At 40.7% G+C, this 18,471-nt stretch overlaps 1 protein-coding gene across 1 annotated transcript in view; it reads right to left on the bottom strand.

The window, feature by feature from the left end:
* Positions 1 to 18,471, bottom strand: part of cntnap2a (contactin associated protein 2a) — a 333,364-nt gene that overhangs the window by 14,362 nt on the left and 300,531 nt on the right. Inside the window, exons 22-24 of the mRNA XM_026292263.2 lie at positions 11,013 to 11,246; positions 10,139 to 10,272; positions 703 to 796 (exon numbers count right to left, since the gene is read on the bottom strand). Coding sequence (XP_026148048.1) covers positions 703 to 796; positions 10,139 to 10,272; positions 11,013 to 11,246 — 462 coding nt within the window. The remainder of the gene's footprint in view (positions 1 to 702; positions 797 to 10,138; positions 10,273 to 11,012; positions 11,247 to 18,471) is intronic.

Genomic DNA, 18,471 nt, shown 5'->3' with positions numbered 1-18,471 from the left:
ATAAATATTACAGCAAAACACATTGCAACATTCAAGGTGTCTTGAAGGCCAATGTTTCACTTGTAGGCAGCACATCCATTCCCTAAATCCCTTATCCTAGGGATATAAGGTCTTAGGGGTGCTGGAGCCAGCTGACAATGGGTGAGAGGCAGAGATACACCCAGGACAGATCACCAGACAGAGGGCTGACACATAGACAGACAAACATTCATACTCACATTAACACCTTCTAGCAATTTAGAGTCAGAAGTTAACCTAACCCCAAACTACATGTGTCTGGACTGTTGGAGCATGCAGAAAACTCATGGTGAGAACATGAATAATCCACACAGAAAGCAACCTTGTGAAACAGACTTACCATCATGCTGTGAAGCAACAGGGCTAACCACTTCCCTACTGTGCCACCCAAATGCAAGGTAAACCCACATAAACCAGAAACACTTTAAAAACAGCACTGATGTTTAACTTTTCTGAAAGTCTTTCTTGTGGCAGCAATAACATGAATCTGACTCCCCACTTATACATACTTAAAAAGAATGTCAGGAAGATTACACACTTATAAACAATGTTCCTAGACAATATTCATAATGAGCATGAACTGATGTAGAAAGGATACATATAAGATTATGCACAGAGTGAAAACGATAAAGGGAATTCTCATAGATGTGAGCAGAAAAGGGGTTAATGAGTTTACACACTCACCATAGACTTTGCCCAAGAACAGCGTCTTGACCAAGTTGAACTGTGTGTCTGAGGCTTCTGGGAGGGTGTACGTGGCTGGAGGGTAATGGTCCAACTGAAACAATGGGAGAGATAACATATTTTAGATATATATAATAAGAATCACATATTATAAGAATGCATTTTAAAGCAATTCTGCCTCTAAGACTGATGACCATAGCTTTTAAAAACCATTCTAGGACATGCACCCACACTTTTAGAGACGTACACAAGATGATGCAGAAAAGATGGTAATTTGTTGCTGTCAAGCAGAGTGAAGTAATTAAACAACAGACTCAGAAGCTCAGCGGCTCCCTCTTGTGGTGTGAAAATGCCAGTGATGGCCAGCAAAGATGAAATCACTAAGCAATGCTTCATAATAGTCCCATGAATAATAATCAAAGACAGTCCAATTGATATTAATTAACATAAGCTATCTATAATTCTAATATTATCTATTCCTGCCTTTAAGAGCATTTACTTCATGTCTTAGAATCAACAGATTAGGATGTTAAGATATAGCATCATTTGGAATTTGACTGAAACTATATATATTTCAGGCTAGTTTTTATAAATATGTTTGACACAGTATGGATTGCAGGGGTTGAAGTCATATGCAAAAAAACCTATCCAGAACCAGAAAACGTCTGCTTAGCCTCAAAATAACCCCCCTACCGTCTTTCTCTAAACATTCTGTGTAAACTATATTAACTGGGAGAACCTAAATATAGAAAAACACTCCAAAAGCTCAGACCAAATGATTAAAGAAAACGTTGTTTTTGTAAAGCTTTTTGTTTAGTCGAGCTAGTCATAACTGACTTCAAACTTCCATAATGATCCTACAAACAAACACAGCTTTTCACCAGGAGTAAAGACAAATGACACCACATTAATTAAAAATTTGCTATTTCTAGTCTGCAGTGGGTTCAAAGCCTTTTAAAGAACTTAAAACCGAGAGAGAAGAAGCAATGTGTTTACAAAGAAGAGCATCATTGGGGATGTGAGACCAGAGAAGTTGATGGAGGGAGGGAATACAAAACTTTAATATCCCTGCAATATAATTAACTTTTTATTGCTGTTTCACTGAAGTTTCTAATTAGCTTAAAGGCTGCAGCCGGTGGTGTTGACGATGATCATTTCAACTCCACAAATTAGTTTTTGTGTGTCCCTGAAAAAAAAACCCTCCTCCATCCTTCTTTCTCTGTGCCCACAGGAGAACTGTATCTCAGCTTAAACCGGTCTCTAGAAATCATACCAGCGACCAAAGACAGAGGGAAACAATGAGTTTTGTTATTGTGTGTTTTACTGGAAATTTATTCCACTGATGTACTGAATAGCTGTCCTGGACTGTTCGCTGGGAGCTGAGCTGGACTGTCACCAAAGGGCTGAAAATGATGTGTGTACTGTATGTGCTTGCCTGCCATTCCTCACAATGTGGACCCAAAACCCGTTTGCACACTGACATTCTAGGGACTCTGCCTTTTGTGTAAGGACTAGATGCTGATTTTGTGGTGTGATGGTTTAAGGTTAGTATGTGGGCCAGGGGGCAAAATGGTGGATGAGTGGTTAGCACTGTTGCCTCACAGCAAGAAGGTCATGGATTCGCAACCTGGCCTTTCTCCCTGTGCTTGTGTGGGTTTCCTCCAGGTACTCTGGTTTCCTCCCACAGTCCAAAAACATGTATGTCAGGTTGATTGGTGACTCTAAATTGCCCATAGGAGTGAGTGTGAGTGTGTGAGGTTGTTTGTCTCTATGTGGCCCTGTGATGGACTGGTGACCTGTCCAGGGTGGACCCCTGCCTTTCACCCAAAGACAGCTGGGAGCAGCTGGGAGCACCAGCAGATCTCCTTGGCCCTGGTTAAGGAATAATCGTGTATAGAAAATGGATGGATCAGGGTTAGGTAAGTATTGGTTACGGTTAAGTCTCCAGGAAATGAATATAGGTCAGAGGTTTTGTGTGTGTGTGGATGTTCTTGTTTACAGGTTTGACTCAGTAAAGCCGTTTCAAACAGAAATTCCTTCTACTGCCTACCTCTCCAGACACACGCACAAACATGCGTGCACACACGCGCACACACACACACACACACACACACACACACACACACACACACACACACACACACACACACACACACACACAGCATATCCTAATTTGATTCTTTTCAAAAGCCTGGTCTCAGTGGAGCATTGTGTGGGTTTTGTTTTCCACAGTGACTGGAGGGTGGGATAATGGGGCACAATTAAATTGCACTCAGCTTATTTACTTTTATCTGAGAAAACAAATTGGCTGCACAGCCAGTGAAGCTGGTCGGAATCTCAAACCCTCACAAAAAGGTCCACAGAGGAAGATAGCCAGGGAAAAACCTCATTTTACCAAACTTTGTCAATTACAACCACAATTATTGTGATCCTTTTGTTTTAGACTGCATCATTTAGACAACACAGTTTTCTCCTTTAAGTGCCGTTGCTGCCTCTTAGGTTACATAAAGCTTACATAAGCAATGTAATCAGGGGTTAAATGAAGAGAAAATTAACAATGGGTGAAATCCATTTCTCTAACTATGTGCTCAAAGAGCATCTAATTTGGCCAATGTGCAGTATATACGCAGACTTTACAGTACACTGAGAGCTTTTTGCTTTGGTTGAAGCTCTGTTTCCTTAATGATATCAGAGGGACAGAAACACTCCCATCACCGTTTAAACATTAGAGAGGCTGAGTGCCAACAAATGCTGAATTTCTTGGTTCACCCGAATATATAGTTTAACGTTATTATGAGGTGAACTACTGAATTATTCTTGTCCAATCACAACTAGAGCTAACCATTCACATAACTAACCCCAACCACAGCAACGATTGCTGGTGGTGCTGAGAGGAGAGGAAGAAATCAGAGATGAGATGTCTGATGCCTGAAGGGACTCCTCACTTTCATCTCTAAATCCTCACAGTGTACAAGAGGTTGAGAGAAAGGGAAACCAGATATAGAGAGATGAGAACTTTTTTTGATCTTGCCCTGTTGTACCTTTGATAGCAAGCTAACCTGACAAGACCTCACCGACTGCTTAAAAACCGAACACGTGCTTAATTCCCTGAACTCTGTATGCCTGTATGTACAGCAGGTTTTATATGCACATCCAAGTCCATGCCTTCCTGCCTTCATAAAGACATTATCTTTTTTCTTTCAACCCTCCTACCTACGTCACTCTTTTTCTTTGGTTCTCCATCTCTACTGCTCCCCCCTTTTCTCAGATTTCAATTACCACAGACCTACTTGTCTTCTCATGTGTGCCTTGCTGTGTCTTTAAAATAAACATACACGTTTAAATATCTCCAAGATTTACAGTCGTTGTAACAGCCTCAAGTAAACACTCAACCCTGGAAACTGATTCTGATTCACTGGTGGGCTCACTAGAATAACTTCCTTTTATTGCATCTGGTTCATATCTCTCTCTTATTCATTGCTACATCTCCAATGAAAGCAGGGCTTCTGATGAGCATGTAAGCACAATAATAATGGGCTGGTTAAATTACAAATGGCCCACTATGACAAAATTGGGCATTTTATGCTTTAATGCAAATGCAGTAATTTGTGATCCAATTTGAAACTGTGTAATTAGCAAGTGTACATTTCTGACCATTATAATACAATTTCAATATTGAAAAGCAATTATTTAAGCATTTCAGCATATAGATAAGCCACATTTTATGGCACTCTGTAAATGCTGTTGGTGGATGGATGGCATTTCAAAGAACTTAATGAGTGACTGAAGCTCTAATTATGACAAGAAAACATTTGGCAAACCACCATCACTGAGAGGTTTTAAAATGACTATCATGCCTGTGCTTACTAATTTTTAGATTGCTTGGGAAACAAGACTGACATTTTTAAGAGGCATGTACCAACTTTGAAATTCTGTGTACAATAATAACAGTAGATGCCACTTCACACTTAAACTTGGATAGGGGACCACCTTGGAATAGCAGGGGTTGCAGGGGCTGGGGGCAGGCTAGTAACCTGTCCTTGTAAAAACCTCACTGCTGCAGGACATCGGTGACAGGCCCTGTGACAGGACGGCTGGTTTGAAAGACATTCATCATGCTATCATGGGTTCAATGTCTCTGAGGGAGACGGCAAACCCAGACATGGGACAGATTCTGTATAAAAGCTGTTTTTTGGCCAGAAAAACAAATAAATTCTTCATAAACTGAAATTGAACCTTTTATACCTTCATTACACTATGTTTGAATGTCCACAAATTCAAACAGACGAATTTCCAAAACAACCCTTATTCTAACCTTCTTTCTCCTGACAGATTCTGGTTGCAAAAAAGCCTTTTTAGCCTGCTATGCAACTACTGGTTCAAACAGAAGCATTTTCACCAGCTAAACAAAACATCTTTTTGTGATACATCCATTAACTGGACATAAACGTTGATGTAAAGGCAATATGAACATCAGTTACATGTGAAATAAAACATACATACACATAAACAGGGATATCACTGAAACATGGACATCTTTACAAAACAAAAAATGGCCTTTCCGTAAGAATCTTTTCATACAGTGGGCCTTCTCTTCTGAATAGTAAATAAAAAATAAAATCACTGGTACATTTTACTAAGATGCATGTTTTTCTTTACAAAAATAAGCATCACTGCCTTATTGCAGCTCAATCTGTTTCTCTTCTCATCTAAAATGTGAGACACCCAACAGAACAACTGCTCATTGTCTGTGCAGGTGCATAGAGCACATGGGTGTCACCATTTGTGCCTGTACTGAAAAACAGGGTTGATTACTTCTGCAACATTGGCTTCTCATTTCTGGGATTGGGGGCATCTGCAAAGAAACCACGTAATTACTGCGATGCCCATGTCCTTGACTTTCCACAAGAGTCTCCTCTAACAACGGACTGTGCCTCAGCCGTTTGTGCACTTTTTTTCTTTGGGGGTGCTAATGGGATCTTGTGAGCATGCAATGCAGAAAATACGATCAGACTTCAATTGACTAAGTGTTTGTTTACGGCTTCTAATTATATTGTCTTTGTTTTTTAACACTGTGGTCTGCATCAGCCTCCTTGCTTAAACAGGCTGGCTTAAAAGACGTCTCCAGGCTTTCAGTGAGGGGATGAAAATAACAAACAATGCCTCTGATTAGCTGACTTCTCCTGTCAGTTGTTCAAATGGGGACAGGACTGTAATAAAGTTTCCATGTAATCCTCATTTGCAGAGTGAATGTAATCTGTGACATAAGTAGCAAGTGCATAGTTTTGTTCCTGGAGGCTTTCCATCATGTAGAATTTACCACAGCATCAAATGGCAGTATTTTGCTGTAGCCTTTTTGGTTTTAACTCCATCTGGATCTGAGCAGTCTAAAGACATGAGTAGGATGTATTTAAAGGGTCCAACTATCTTTCGGCCAATGGCCAACACATTTAAGATGATGCACTGGCTCAAAATATCATTGTGCACATCCAGCCAGACCAAACCAATATCCGTCATAACTTTTGTCATATGTCTGGCATTATCTTTAATGACATTGTTCACTTTTGGAGTAGTTAATTCTCCATGTTTCAAACCATCCATCCATCATCTATACCTGCTTATTCCCAACCAGGGTCACAGGGATCTGCTGGAGCCTATCCCAGCTCTCTTTGGGTGAAAGGCAGGGGTCCACCCTGGACAGGTCACCAGTCCATCACAGGGCCACATAGAGACAAACAACCTCACACACTCACACTCACTCCTATGGGCAATTTAGAGTCACCAATCAACCTGATTTTGGAGAACATGCAGGCTCCCAGCAGAAAGGTTCTTGATGGACTGTGAACCCGGGCCCTTCTTGCTGTGAGGCAACAGTGCTAACCACTAAGCCACTGTGCTGCCATCCATGTTGCAAACATTTTCTCAAATAAATTTCAGAGTTGGAGCACAAGAACCCCTGAGTGCAACACTGTATCAAGCTAAAATCTTTGTCAACCACTGTGCATTCAGGATAAGCATGCTCATAGGACTAGCATCTGAACTCTGTATATCAGCTGTAAAACTGATGTCAGGGCTGTCACCAGCCAGTAGCTCAAGAATGTATACAGCCACAACCTTGAAGATTTTAGAGAAAGACAGACTACTGTTGTCTGAGTCAGAGCACAAATAACCAACAAAACATCTAGTCAGTGAAAAATTGATGTGACACAGATGAACATCAGCCACACATCTGTGAAAGTTTTTTTTTCAGATTGGCCAGTGGCAGTCAACAAGGGATATAATACTAACTGATATTAATATACTGATGAACCATAGAGGTGGGAGATAACTTGCAGCCCTTTAGTCATGTAATCCAATATACAAATGTCAGTTATAGCAGCTTTATGTTGAATTAGCACAACTTAAAAATACAGGTTTTCAAGTACATGTGCAAACAAGTCTTTAACAATGAATCTTAAAATAGAACTAACACTCCTAAAGGCCCTTTGACACAGATCAATACAGCTAAGCATCAGCATGAAGCATGAATCTGCTGCTTTTAGCGGTGGAGTGCCTCATTGATGAGACAGTGCTGCAGCCAGCATGGCCTTAATGCACAGCACGTCGCTTCCATGTTAAAAGCTTCTAAAAAATCACAAACTGATAACTCTGTCATTAATGCTGCTGTGCTACTGTATGAACCTAAAATAGTGTTTATATAGGCTAGTTGTGGATGGAACTGTAATGAGTTGAATATATGGTACTGAAAATACACCAAATCACTGCTGAATGTTCTGGGCACATAACCAATGATGTATTCATTTGTTGCTGTATGTGCTGAAGTGCATTTGAAAGGAGGTGTAACCACTTGGGAACAAAGTGAACAAGGTGACTCACGATTTACACATCTAGCATCAAAACATGCCCTTTCCTCCTGAATCCAGACCTTCTGGGAAATGCAAAAAATGTTATTTTTTTTATTAACATTGTTGCATCAGCAGCAAGACAAATTGCTGTTTTATAATTAATACCTATTGTCTGTATGCTTCTGTTTAGAATTAAATAAACGGACTAACACATCCTGTTGGTGCTACCTATTTACTGCCTAGTGTTCAGGGTTTCTCCTGTTGTTGTCATCCTCCCAAGCAAAATATGTTCTGTTCCTTGAATCTCATTACTGTGAGTGTGAGTTACAGTCATGGTTGCTAGCTTGAAGTAAATAAACTTTTACTAAAAGCCCAGGGGTATGTGGAAAATTAGATGGTGTGAGGTAACAAGAAATACAAGGAGTAAAGTTGAATGGCTAGAGGAATTAGACTGAATAATATTGATTTTGTAGTATAGCACTGTGAAGCCTTTGTAGTGAGTTGACCTGACAAGATCTCACTTGTGCATGCATTTCTGTTGGTATGCATGTCCACATCTGTTTTTGCATGGATACTAAGTGCTAATGTTTGTACCTTAAAAAGAGCCCTCAGGCAGTAAGACAACATGAAAAAGTTTTTCTCATCAAAGTTATCTTCATTAACACACCTTCAGGGTATAGTTTTTTAACGCCCTATGTATAAATTTAATCAGTTTTTTTCTCAAAATCCCTCCCCTACAGTTCCATTACTGATTTATTTTCTTCTTTAATCCAAATTACCACATCATGCCCACCAGTGTTCCTCTTAATTCTCTTAACACGCTTAAAAGTTTAAGTGTTGAATGTATCATTTAGGGACATTATACTAAAGACTGTTATTTAGGGTACACAGCCTGGGCACATGGGGAGTGGCAAGCGGGTACACACATTTGATAGTTAAGAGTTCAGTCACACACCGAACACTGGGTTGAACATTGATATTGTCAGTCTGGACACAACCGAGCACAACTTGTGAAAGACCTAGTGCGAATGTGTGTGTGTGTGTGTGTGTGTGAGTGATGAGCAGAGAATCTTACAGTTGCTCCAATCATTTTCTAAACCAGTAAAAAGGGATTCACTATGTTGAAGTGCTCCCACTGGTGTGATCAGCAGCAGCAGGATGTCATTTGCTCAGAAAATGAGGACGATTTCCAGAAGATGTTTCAGTTTAATTTTCTTACTGTCAGGATTTTCCACTGTAGCGTTTAAGTGAAGGTGATGAGAACCTAGTGTGGATGAGTTCATTGCTCAATGTACATTTAGCGAGAGAGTGAAATAGAGGAACAAAGACGAGATGCAATGACAGGTTTACAAGCATACATGATCCACTCTGATCAACATTTCAATTTACCTTAAAGAAAGCAACAGTAAAAGGGGCTTCATTTGCACGTGTAAGTAGTGAGGGCAGCACCTTGGCCAGTGTGGCCATAATCTATTCTAATGTGGAAATACAGTGCAGTGGTTAGATGCCCCTCATTCTCTTCATATTTCTGTTTTTTTTTTTTTTTTCCAATTATGCTGCTAAATCAATCGACTTACTTAATGGGTGAAAAGTAATGCATTTAGATGCTTGAAACAAGATGATATAGTTGATAAGGTAAGATTAAACTTCATTGATGCCTGCCAGGTATATAAACATTACAGTCCTTAGAGAACAAACAGAGCAGAATGTAAGAAAATAGGTGGTATATTAGAAACAATCAACTTACACAAATACAAACGTAGCTCTACACACAGTTCAGCAGTTTTACACAAGGTATGGGACAACGTGACTCTAGTTAATGCTTGTGGGCGCTCCATGGGTGAACATATAGTGTGATTAATATACATGTGCAGATGTTTGCCATCATTTTAGAGTCCTCCTTAAACTCCCACTTGCAGCCAAATATGGCCTTTTTTTAAATTTTTTTTATCTCAGAACAAAGTCTGTAATAGTTTAGCTAAATTCTTACTCCATCCTTGACAGCTACTGACTGATGCTTGGCTGTATTGATCTACACTAAGCTTTTTAGCTGCACCACACTCAGGAGGACACTCACACTCACAGACACACACATACTTCTATCTTTGTGAGGACATACATTGACATAAGGCATTCCTTAGACCCTTAACCTAACCTTAACTATCACAGCACAAGCACATCCACAGACATGTACACTGTCACTTTACTCCAGACACCCTTAAATACTAGCATGCATGCTCACATACATGGAGCCACAATCACACACCAGCATGCACCCATAACAGCAACACACACAGATCAATGCGTTCTCTCTGTTGCTACTCTCATGCTGTCTACTGGCAGTGGATTAACAGTGGCAGAGGACAAGCAGTTTCATCACAACAGCAGACAGAACAGGACACTGCCTCTCCCCTCTGACTTTTTCCAAGCTATCAAGCTAACACTGGCTGGGCTTATGTGATTATGTACTCGTGACTTTAGTGTTTTATGTGGGCATATAGCAGCCAATCCTCTAGGTTTACTTGAAATTATGAACTTAAGATGAGCCAAAAATATGTACAACAGTGTCTATACATGTATGTGGTCTGTACCTGGATGATGATGCTTCTATTGACACGAGACATGTTGATGCTATGAGGCTGTCCATTGGCCAGGTTACGCTGGTCCACATCTATAGCAAAAGGCTCCTTCAGACCTCCCAGGTTATATCTCACCTGCACTGAACCTGAAAACACAACAGTAGTCATTTTCAATCAGTGGCTATAAAATTATTTCACATATTCTCAGGGACCCTCAGATTGTGATTAAAAGTTGTTGACATAATCCAAAAGAAGGACATCTATGCCTGTCTATATGAATATTAATACTTGCATGTCAAAAGCCTATCACAATGCGATGACTGAAATATAACAGTGGATGGACATTCTGAAGGAAAAATACATTTCATGGGCAACCTGACCCTTTATATAAAGACAACAGCAGAAAAAAAAGGCTGGGCCATATTCCCAGTCAGTCTAATAATGGGCCAAAAGTAAAATAGAGAGAGTAGTAATTTATTTTTTATATCTTCTTTGATATCTTATATTTCTTACAAAATCATTCTGATTTATTGTAGCACTAAGGAAAATACAGGGGCAAATTCTGAAATTCTTAAAATAACCCACAGGTTGACAATGAATTATGATTTACACTCTCCGAGTATTTAAATTTTGCAGTTTTATTTTGGTGATTGTGCACATCAGTTGCTAAAACACTAGATGGCACTGTCAAATTTTTATTACATCCATTCTTTTGAACTTCACTGCCTGTGAGCTGCTCCATGGGAAGCCACTGACTGATAAGGATTTTTGGCGATTATACAAAACCATCCTGCCAGGACATAATTTAAAAGAATACTGTGCAACACTGACCATCATTACTCCAAGCAGCCTAAGCAGCCACAAACTGTGTGTGTGTGCATCTTACCATTATGCCTTAACACCACAGCCATATAGTCTTGTGTCTTGGAGCTGACGTACATCAGAATAGCTGGAGTATTGGATGTGCTGAAGCTAAAGGCCACTTCCTCCTTTGTTAGATTTGCTTCATGTGGTGTCAGCTGGTTCGTTGGGATCTTTGTGTCTTTACTATCGCCTGCCACTGCTTTGGGCATGAAGTTGTATTTGACCACTGTTCCTGCCTCAAAGAAGCCCCCAACGTCTGTATAAGGTGACAGAAGAAAAAAAAAAGGAAAAACATAAAAATTCACATTTACTTTATTAATGCAAGCAGGGGTACATGCTCAAATACAGTAAAACACTGTTTTTTCAATGTTTTTACAACCCAAACTGTAGAATTATCATATTTCATATTTCAGACACCGGTCTGAACTGACTAAAAAGGATTTTATCTCTCTCCTCCACCTCCTAAGCAACTGTGGTAAGACTATTTTCATGTCTGGTCCCATCCCCACGTTTGGAAGAGGCTCTGGCCGCTTCAGTAGAATCCTCAGTCTCAACACTTGGATCAAGTCTGTCTCCCTGTCCTACAATCTCCAATTCATCGACAACTTCAACCTCTTCTGGAACCGACCTGCCTTCTTTGCAGGAGATGGTCTGCATCCTAACCGCCTGGGCTCCCATATACTTTCCACCAACATTCAACATGCAGTTCACTGTACCCCACACACTAACACTGGACAATCTGTCCATTCTGTCCCACATGCCTGACTATCTGACTCCATACTACCAATCCCCTCCATCTGGTCATCCTCCCGACCTCAGCCTAGAAAATCAGGTATACGCCAGATCAACCACTCTGTACTAGCTAACATCCCCAGAAACATGGACTCGACACCTTTCCACAACACTCATTTTGGGCTTCTTAACGTTCGCTCCCTCTCTCAAAAAGCATCCCTCATCTTTGACATTATTCTTAAACACAATCTCGACATCCTGTGCTTAACTGAAACCTGGCAGCAGCCCAACGACTTCACTGAACTTAATCAATCTATTCCTCCTGGCTTCACATATCTCACCCATCCACGCCTCTCGGGACGCGGTGGCGGCCTCGCCATACTGTACAACCTTAAATACAAAATATCCATCCACCCCACTGTCACCTTTCAGTCCTTTGAAGCTCTCATAGCACGTATTCACGGTCACACACCAACCTTCTTGGCCACTATCTACCGCCCACCAAAACCTAACCCGACCTTCTTGGACGAACTGTCTGACCTCTTAGCTGACCTCATCTCTCTGTCAGCCAACATAATTCTTCTTGGTGATTTTAACATCCACTTCGACAATCCCAACAACACCGCTACAAAAGACCTAATTTCCTGTCTGGACAGCTTTGGGCTCCAACAATACATCACCTCCCCAACACATTCTCTAGGCCACACCCTCGACTTAGTCTGCTGCTCTGGCGTCACAGTTCAGTCATGTTCTACCCTCGACACCTTCTTCTCCGACCACAAACTAGTCTGCTTTAACTCCAAACTACCTCTCTTCAAAACCCACCTCTCCCGCACCATCACCTTCCGTAACTTAAAGAACATCGACCTCCCCTCCTTCACTGCTGCTCTCAACAACCTTTCATGTACTAATTACACACCGTCCCTCTCCAACATGTTATCCAATTTCAACTGTGAGCTACGAAATCTACTCAACACCTTCGCCCCACTCAAAACTAGATCTGTATCCTTTACGCACTCTGCTCCATGGTACACACCCGAACTCCGCCTCCTCAAAACCCAAGCCTGTCGCCTTGAACGTCTCTTCAAAAAAACCGGTTCATCCACCCACAAGGACTTATACCTAAACCACATACTGAAGTACAAGCAAACCATTACTCAAACAAAATCTGACTTCTATGCCTCGCTTATTGTATCCGCCTCTGGCTCCACGCGTTCCCTCTTCTCCACTGTCAAAAATTTATTGGGCCCTCCCGATACTCCTCTCTTCCCTTCACTCTCCACCACCTTGTGCAATAACTTCCTGGATTTCTTCTCATCAAAAATCGAAAATATACACCAGCAATTTCCCCCCATCTGTGACACTGCGAACTGCCTCCACTGTACCCTTCCCTCTCTACCAGTATCCTCCCTGCTTTCGAGTTTTATCATTCCACCCACCACGGTTATCTCTTCCCTGATTCTCAAATCCAAACCCTCAACCTGCAAACTTGACCCCCTACCAACCAACCTCGTCAAGCTCTGTCTCCCCTCTCTCCTTCCTCATCTTACCCACATTATTCACACTTCCCTCAGTTCTGGCATCGTACCCCCATCACTCAAGACAGCCATCATCTCACCAATTCTAAAAAAACCTGGTCTCGATCCTGCCGACCTTAACAACTTCCGCCTTATCTCCAATCTCCCGTTCCTCTCCAAAATCCTGGAAAAAGTTGTTCACCACCAGGTCCATACCCACCTTTCCGCCAATAGCCTATACGAACACTTTCAATCTGGTTTCCGCCAACTTCACAGCACTGAAACTGCCCTGGTCAAAATCACCAACGACCTCCTAGTAGCCGCAGACTCTGGCCTTGTCTCCATCCTCATCCTCCTTGACCTAACTGCAGCTTTTGACACCATCTCACACAATATTCTCCTCCATCGCCTTGCTTCCATCGGCATAGCCGGCTCGGTCCTCTCATGGTTCACCTCCTACCTATCTGACCGCACCCAGTCCGTTCATCTCCAGAACTTCCACTCCCAGCCCTCTACTGTCAGTTGTGGCGTGCCTCAGGGCTCTGTCCTGGGGCCCCTCCTCTTTATTATTTATCTCCTTCCTCTAGGAAATATCCTTAGGCAACATAACATCAATTTCCACTGTTATGCAGACGACACCCAGCTCTACCTCTCTGCTGCTCCATCTTCTACCCTCCCCCCTCCCTCCCTCCTTACCTGCTTACATAATATCAAATCCTGGTTCACCCATAACTTTTTGAAACTCAACCCTGACAAAACTGAAATTCTCCTCGTGGGCACCAGATCCACCCTTTCTAAAACCAGCACCTTCTCCATTCAAATTGACAACAATACTGTCCTCCCCTCCCCCCAAGTTAAAAGCCTGGGTGTCATCCTAGACGGTACTCTCTCCTTCACTCAGCATATCAATACCACTACCCGGTCGGCCTACTCCCATCTCCGTAACATAAACCGCATCCGTTCCTCACTCACCACCGATAGCACGGCAATACTCATTAACGCCTTTGTCACCTCTCGTTTGGATTACTGTAACTCACTCCTCACTGGTCTACCTCTCAAATCACTTCGCAAACTTCAACTTGTCCAGAACTCTGCTGCCCGAATCATCACCAGAACTCCATCCTCACATCATATCACCCCTGTCCTTAAACAACTTCACTGGCTCCCTGTGTCCTTCCGTATAAACTATAAAATCCTCCTTCTCACCTACAAAGCCCTCCACTCTATTGCCCCACCATACATCACTGAACTACTTCATATCTATTCTCTGCCTCGTCCTCTCCGCTCCTCCAGTTCCACTCTCCTCTGCACCCCTACAGCGCGCCTGGCCACCATGGGCGCTAGATCCTTCAGCCACACTGCGCCCCGCCTTTGGAACATTCTCCCTCATCGCATCCGGTCGTCTCCGGACTTATCAACTTTTAAATCATCACTCAAAACATATCTGTTCCGTATAGCGTTTTCCACCTAACTCTCTTAACTTCTCAAAGCAGCCCGTGATGTCCTACCACCCTCTGCCTATTTCATATTGTCTCATACTGTTTCATATTTGTTGTTCTGTCATCTGGGTTTCTGTATTTCAATTTACTTTTACTGTACTTCGCCCACTTCCTAGATAATCCACCCTTTTGCCTTTACATTCTCTCCCGCCGTTTATGTATTCTTGTTACTGTTGTTTTAATGCACTCTATGTATATCATGCTGTATGCTTCCTTTTCTATCTGTAAGGTGACCTTGAGACTTTGAAAGGCGCCATGAAATAAAATGTATTATTATTATTATATTTGTCAAAACTATGCAAATCACAAATACATTATGCCCATATGCCTGAGAAAGAAGAAAGAAAGATAAAATACATCACACATCAATAAGAAGCCACGGGGAAGCACTCAAAAACTCACACCAGACAAGACTCAAAAAAGTAGATAAATTATATTTGCCAGAGCAAAATAAACACAGAGATAAATATGACCATGATCAGCAGTTGCAGTAAAGTGGATGTTAAATTGCTGCGCTCTAGCATCTAAAACCAAACAATATATTGTTTATCAGTACATTACCAGACCTAATGGCATATTCCAGACATTGCAGGTGGCTCAGTGAATCCTTTAATCAAATGCTGAGAATAAGACGTATTTCTGTTTCAGTTCTGCTCAGTGTTTGTGTTTGTGCACAATGTCTATGTCATTTACAAAGGAGACAAAAGGCACAATGTGTGTGAAATTAAAGAGAACTGTTACAGAAATGCAGAGAGGCTTAAGTTATGTGTGTGTGTGTGTATGTGTGTGTGAGCGCTTGCAAATACCACTCAATATACCTTGACATGTTTACTTTCCCTGAATTGCAGCAGTGAAAATGTATAACTACACCTAAGTAAGTGAGCATATCTATGCATCTTATTTTAAAGCTTCATTTCACCCATCATCTCCCAATGGAGACAGGAAAATAAATACTTAAAGCCACTCTACTTAAAGTTAATAGAAGGTTTATTACTATAAAACATGTAAGTTCTCTGACTGGTATTAGTGTATAGGCAAAACTTCACCTCCATTTAGCTACACCACATTTTTATTCTTTTTTTCTGCTGTGCACTGATATTGTTTCCAGCTTTGGAAGTCTAGAGAGACCTATTCTGCCAATTGTTCTGTGTTAGCCAGGAAGAGAGCTTGTAATGTTTTCAAATAGGTAGCTTCTCACTCAGTTTTACAATGTGGCTGGACTAGTCACTCTATGTCAAGATTATTAACTAAATCAAGACTTAAATCAGAAGCAGCACTGTCAGAGCAGCATGTTTGATTCCTTGAGTCATTTAAGAAACAGTATATGAATAAACAATGAAACAACCTACAGTTTATTACAGACAAAGGACATCAGACTAACAAAAATTACATACATATCCATTCACTTTAATGCGTTTTTTGAACTCCTGCCACTGCAATGTTCAAATGCTCTCAGAGATTTCATCACAGAGACCTGTAGTTCAACCTGGGCTGGACCAGTTATATGTGAAACTTTTTTGCGAAGTTCAGTACAGATTACACTTCCCTTACAACTAATCTGTGGCTGGGTACAGACACCAATAACAGAAATCAGCTTAAGCAACCTGGTTTTCACAAAAATCTGATTCATTTGTCACTGACCTACTTGCAGCACCCTTTGTCAGTGAAAATGTAATTGTCAATACTGGGTAAAAATAATAGGACAGTGCTAAATGAATGTTTACCAATAAAAAACAGAGCCAGTGTTGCAAATCCATGCAGTGACTCAGAGTCATTGGTATATGTGCATTTTAAATTTACATATTACCTTAGTTATTCTCCACAATCTATAAGCAGTATGTGTAGTATTATTCATATAGTATATATGTCGTTTTAACATGGCTAATATTATTTTGCTGTTAATGGTTGTAATGCTTTTGTGAAATGCAATTAATTATTCTATTCTACCAAGATTACAGCATAATTAAACATAATCTGATCATTTGAAGTGTCAGGTTGGATTTTCAATATTATTAAAACCTATTTTATGCTTTACTGTAAATGTCGTATTTGCATTTTAAAAATGACTTAATAGAGGAGTAAATTATATCTGCTACATAACTGACAGTACTTTGTAAACATATTCAGTGGCCTTTCTTAACATATATGTTACTGAGTTAGGAATCATGCAGTTTAGAATGACTTAGTATTAGATATAACCAAATATCTTAATGTAGCTAACATTAGAAGATCACAGATTTCCATAGTTTACATCTTAGTTAAATAGTATCTTATAATTCTATAGATATTTATTGGCCATTACCTTGTTTACTCTTTCGTCAAAGCTAACATTGGTTTCATCTGTTTGTTAGCTACACAATTCATCCTGGCAGTTAATGGGCATAATGAATAAGTCACAACTAATCTCTGTGTAGTTTATGTGATACAACCTATTTTAATTTAGAGGTACATTACAGTTAATCAAGGCTTACATCATTATGAGGCTAAAACTGAACTCAAAGAGAAGTAGTGCAAAAGCTCTACCATTCTCAGAAGCTAGAAAAAGTTTTACATTAATTCACAGAAACTATAAATTATATGTCTCTTTGTCCAAAAAGAGGGAGAACTCGACTAGCCAGCCAGAGCCTCAACTGGAACACACATAATTGTCTAGAAGCATATAGGTAAACCCACTCCAGGGCAAAAGGGCTCTTTGTGTGTGTGTGTGTGTGTGTGTGTGTGAGGGTGTGTGTGTGTGTGTGTGTGTGTGTGTGTGTGTGAGAGAGTGTGAGTGTGAGCGTGCATGTTTGTAAATTTGTAAATATGTGTCCATGAAAATGTATGCACATGGGCACATTGGCTCAATGTGACCCTCAAGGGCAAAAAAGCTAAATAATGAGCATGTGTAATAATACTGTGGGGCACCATGAGCAGTGTGTAAATATGGATACAATGGAAATACACTATGCAATTATGGCTGGCTTCATGCATTTTTCACTTGCTGGGAATTCAGAGGAGAAGTGGGGATTAAAGGGACAGAAGGAGAGAGATTCAGGAAAGGAGAGAAAGAAAAATTAGTGAGGGAAAGGGTCAGCTGGGAGAGGAGAGAAAATGAGAAGAAAGAGATAAGATGAAAATTCAAAGGGGAATGAGTGGAAAAGAAGGGAGGATGGAAATAGAATTAGGTTATAAATGGGCAAAAAATGGGTGCATTGAGAAGGAGGAGGAGAACAAGAGAAAGGAGAAACTATTACAAGAGAAAAAGAAATGAGAAAAGTGGAAGAGGGGAGAGTGGAAAGAGTGAATGTGAGTTATGGATACATGAAAAAAGATAGGGAAGGGAAGAGTAGAATCTGAGAGGTGTGAGAGGGAAATGGAGGGGAGAAATAGGTAGAGGAGATGAAGGAAAGTGACAGAAAAGTAAAGGAGACAACAAAGGACAAGTAGGGAAAGCAACACTACAAACACAAGCAGGAAAAAGTACAGGTTAATTGTAGATAAAGGCAAAAAATATAAAAAGAAGATGAGAGAAAAGAAGAAAAAAGGAACATGTGCAAAAATAGGGGAAACTGAAACACCTGGGGGACAGAAAGGACAACAAAGAAGATGAGTGGAAACAGATCAGTAAAGGAAGAAAAAAGGAGGCAGAAGAGGAAGAGCAGGGTCACATGTCATGCATAAAAACAAACGGAATCTTTATTCTCAATTTTTTTCTTAACCCTTTAAACCGTAAGACCAAGTGCTGCTGCCTAGG

The sequence above is a fragment of the Mastacembelus armatus genome, chromosome 20, assembly GCF_900324485.2.
Source record: "Mastacembelus armatus chromosome 20, fMasArm1.2, whole genome shotgun sequence".
Classification (NCBI taxonomy): Eukaryota; Metazoa; Chordata; class Actinopteri; order Synbranchiformes; family Mastacembelidae; genus Mastacembelus; species Mastacembelus armatus.
This window is presented reverse-complemented; position numbering and strand designations above follow the sequence as displayed.